The sequence below is a fragment of the Montipora foliosa genome, chromosome 10 (genome assembly GCF_036669935.1).
Source record: "Montipora foliosa isolate CH-2021 chromosome 10, ASM3666993v2, whole genome shotgun sequence".
In the NCBI taxonomy this organism is placed as follows: Eukaryota; Metazoa; Cnidaria; class Anthozoa; order Scleractinia; family Acroporidae; genus Montipora; species Montipora foliosa.
Window position 1 is genome coordinate 8,944,118 of NC_090878.1, and position 2,500 is coordinate 8,946,617.

At 41.4% G+C, this 2,500-nt stretch overlaps 2 protein-coding genes across 4 annotated transcripts in view; both read left to right on the plus strand.

The window, feature by feature from the left end:
- LOC137974093 (uncharacterized) overlaps positions 1-1,206 on the plus strand; it is a 2,514-nt gene extending 1,308 nt beyond the window's left edge. The window contains exon 1 of the mRNA XM_068821013.1: positions 1-1,206. This exon is cut by the window's left edge and continues 1,308 nt beyond it. Coding sequence (XP_068677114.1) covers positions 1-1,206 — 1,206 coding nt within the window.
- The window catches only part of LOC137974465 (phosphatidylinositol phosphatase PTPRQ-like), a 55,115-nt gene that overhangs the window by 20,340 nt on the left and 32,275 nt on the right, over positions 1-2,500 (plus strand). The window lies entirely within an intron of this gene.

Here is a 2,500-nt window from a genome sequence, read left to right on the forward strand (position 1 = left end):
GGTACTGACAAAATAGAAGTAAATAGGCTGTGGACCGTGGACAGATTGAACGCCTCAAGTCGAAGCATTCCTTCCGAACTGGATGCTAAGCAGTGGCCACATCTGGCTGACATCAACTTATCAAGTATCGAAGAAAGGGAAGTTCGATTAATCATTGGCACAAACACCCCAGAGGCCTTCTGGGTATTAGAAGAAAGACGCGGTAATAAAGGGGAACCATATGCAATACGTACACCTCTTGGCTGGGCACTCATGGGTCCAATGACGAATGTTCAAGATAATTTGCATCACCTCACCGTAAATTTCGTTAGATCCAGTGAAGTCATGGAAGACACCCAAGATCTCCTCATGCAGCAAGTAGAACGATTCTGGGCAACGGAAACAACTGGAGTGGATACTGAATCCAAGGCCTGTATGTCTCTAGAAGACAAGAAAGCTCTCAGGACCATGGAACAATCAGTTAAACTGCAAGATGGACACTACCAAGTAGCCCTACCTTGGAGAGAGTTCCCACCCTTCTTGCCATACAACAGACCCTTGGCAGAACGGAGACTGCGAATGTTAAAGAGAAGATTCCTGCAAGATAACGAGCTTTTCAAGAATTACAAAGGCACAATGGAAAAATATCTTGCTGACGGCCATGCAAGAAGAGTACCGCCCGAAGAGCTTCATGTGAAGGACAGGCCGCTGTGGTATCTACCTCACCACCACGTATTGAACAAGCCTGAAAAGACTAGAGTGGTGTTCGACTGTGCAGCCAAATACAGAGGGACATCCCTCAACGACCAACTCTTAACAGAACCAGACCTTACAAATTCTATTCTTGGTGTCTTGACCAGATTTCGTGAAGATCGCGTTGCACTGTCAGCAGACATCAAGTGTATGTTCCACCAGATAAGAGTGCCACCTGCAGACTGTGACGCGTTCAGATTCCTTTGGTGGCCAACCGGCGATTTAAATCAAGAAGCAGTCGATCATCGAATGGAAGTCCATTTATTTGGCGCAACATCATCGCCCAGCTGCTCTAGTTTTGCTTTGAGGAAAACGGCCGAAGATAACAAAGGAGACTTTGACGAGGAAGTTGTGAAAACCGTCAAGAGAAATTTTTACGTAGACGATTGTCTCAAATCAGTAAAGTCTGTTGACTGTGCCATCCAGATCGTAGTGCAGCTACGTGACCTTCTGAGTTATTACAATAACTCCTGATGCAGATGATATGCCAAAATCTAATTAACATTTTTTCATCACAGCGAAGAGACAACAATAATATTGTTTTGGAATGCTATTGTCAAACCTACGGTGGCTCAAAAGGGATACATCGATTTTCTCGTCACAAGTTACTAAATTGGACAACTTATAACTTGCGATAGCGACTTATAACTTGCGATCGCCACTTATAAGTTGCGATCTCGACTTATAACTTGCGATCGCAACTTATAACTCGCACGTTATATCCAAAATGCCGAATTTTTGTGAGTAAGCTTCATGTGTTCCTTTTTTTCTTGCGCGCGATCAAAACGGGCAGTCCCCAGCGGGCAACGCTCGGTAACCAATCAGAGCACAGAATATACTTCATCGTGCCCGCCGGCGGAGTTCTTTTTTAAATATAAATTATGGACAATGTTGAACCAACGAGTTACTAGGATCTGTTTGTCCAGGACCTGACAGTACCCCCGGCATTGTCACTGAAGAGTTTTTCTTGTCATTGTACCATGTTGCCTGTTAAAAGTAACTGCTGGACCAGAATAAAAAGGTGATAAAAGTTTGTCACGTGGAAAGAATTCTTTTTTTCTCGCAGTGCTTCTTTGTTTATGGTGGTAGATGACGTAAATCTCTATACAACTGATTGTTAACGACAGGTTCCACAATTTAAATTTTGATCTGAGATGAGTTTTCATGCTTCTACTGATATTATAACTCCACTTCCCGCCTTTTACGTTCTTGTTTTACATGAACATGTGCGAAGTCAACTAGGCGTCTTAGAAGGCCAATTTCATATGCGAATGATGGAGTTCTCTAATATCCACGATTTCCATTCGTAATGTTTATTGTTGTGGCGATAGCTTTGATTGCTTTGAACATTATTTCCGATTCATTTCGTGAGGCTGTTGCCTGTTATACATTAAAGCTGTGTATTTTTCGGCTTAAGTGGTTTGAGTTCATGGTAAACATTTATCTGCGGATTGTCAACCACTTGCTTGTAGCAGGTGCTTTGCACCTTGATATTAGAGTAAACAAGCAAGAATTGTTTTACTTTATTTAGTACAGATTATTTCGCATTTACACTGTTTGAATTCTTTTTGCCCGCGAGTTTTAAAAGGATTCCATTTCGATTCAATAACAGAAAGATGCATTAATTAAACATTGAGGAAACCAATTACTCTTTTGTGTTTTAGTCGGGTATGCATGATAGGAAAAAAAACTGTAAAACATTACTTTCAGCTGCAGCATGCCTTTTTCTAAGAAATATTCTTTATCCAAATATTTCAAATGGTTTAAA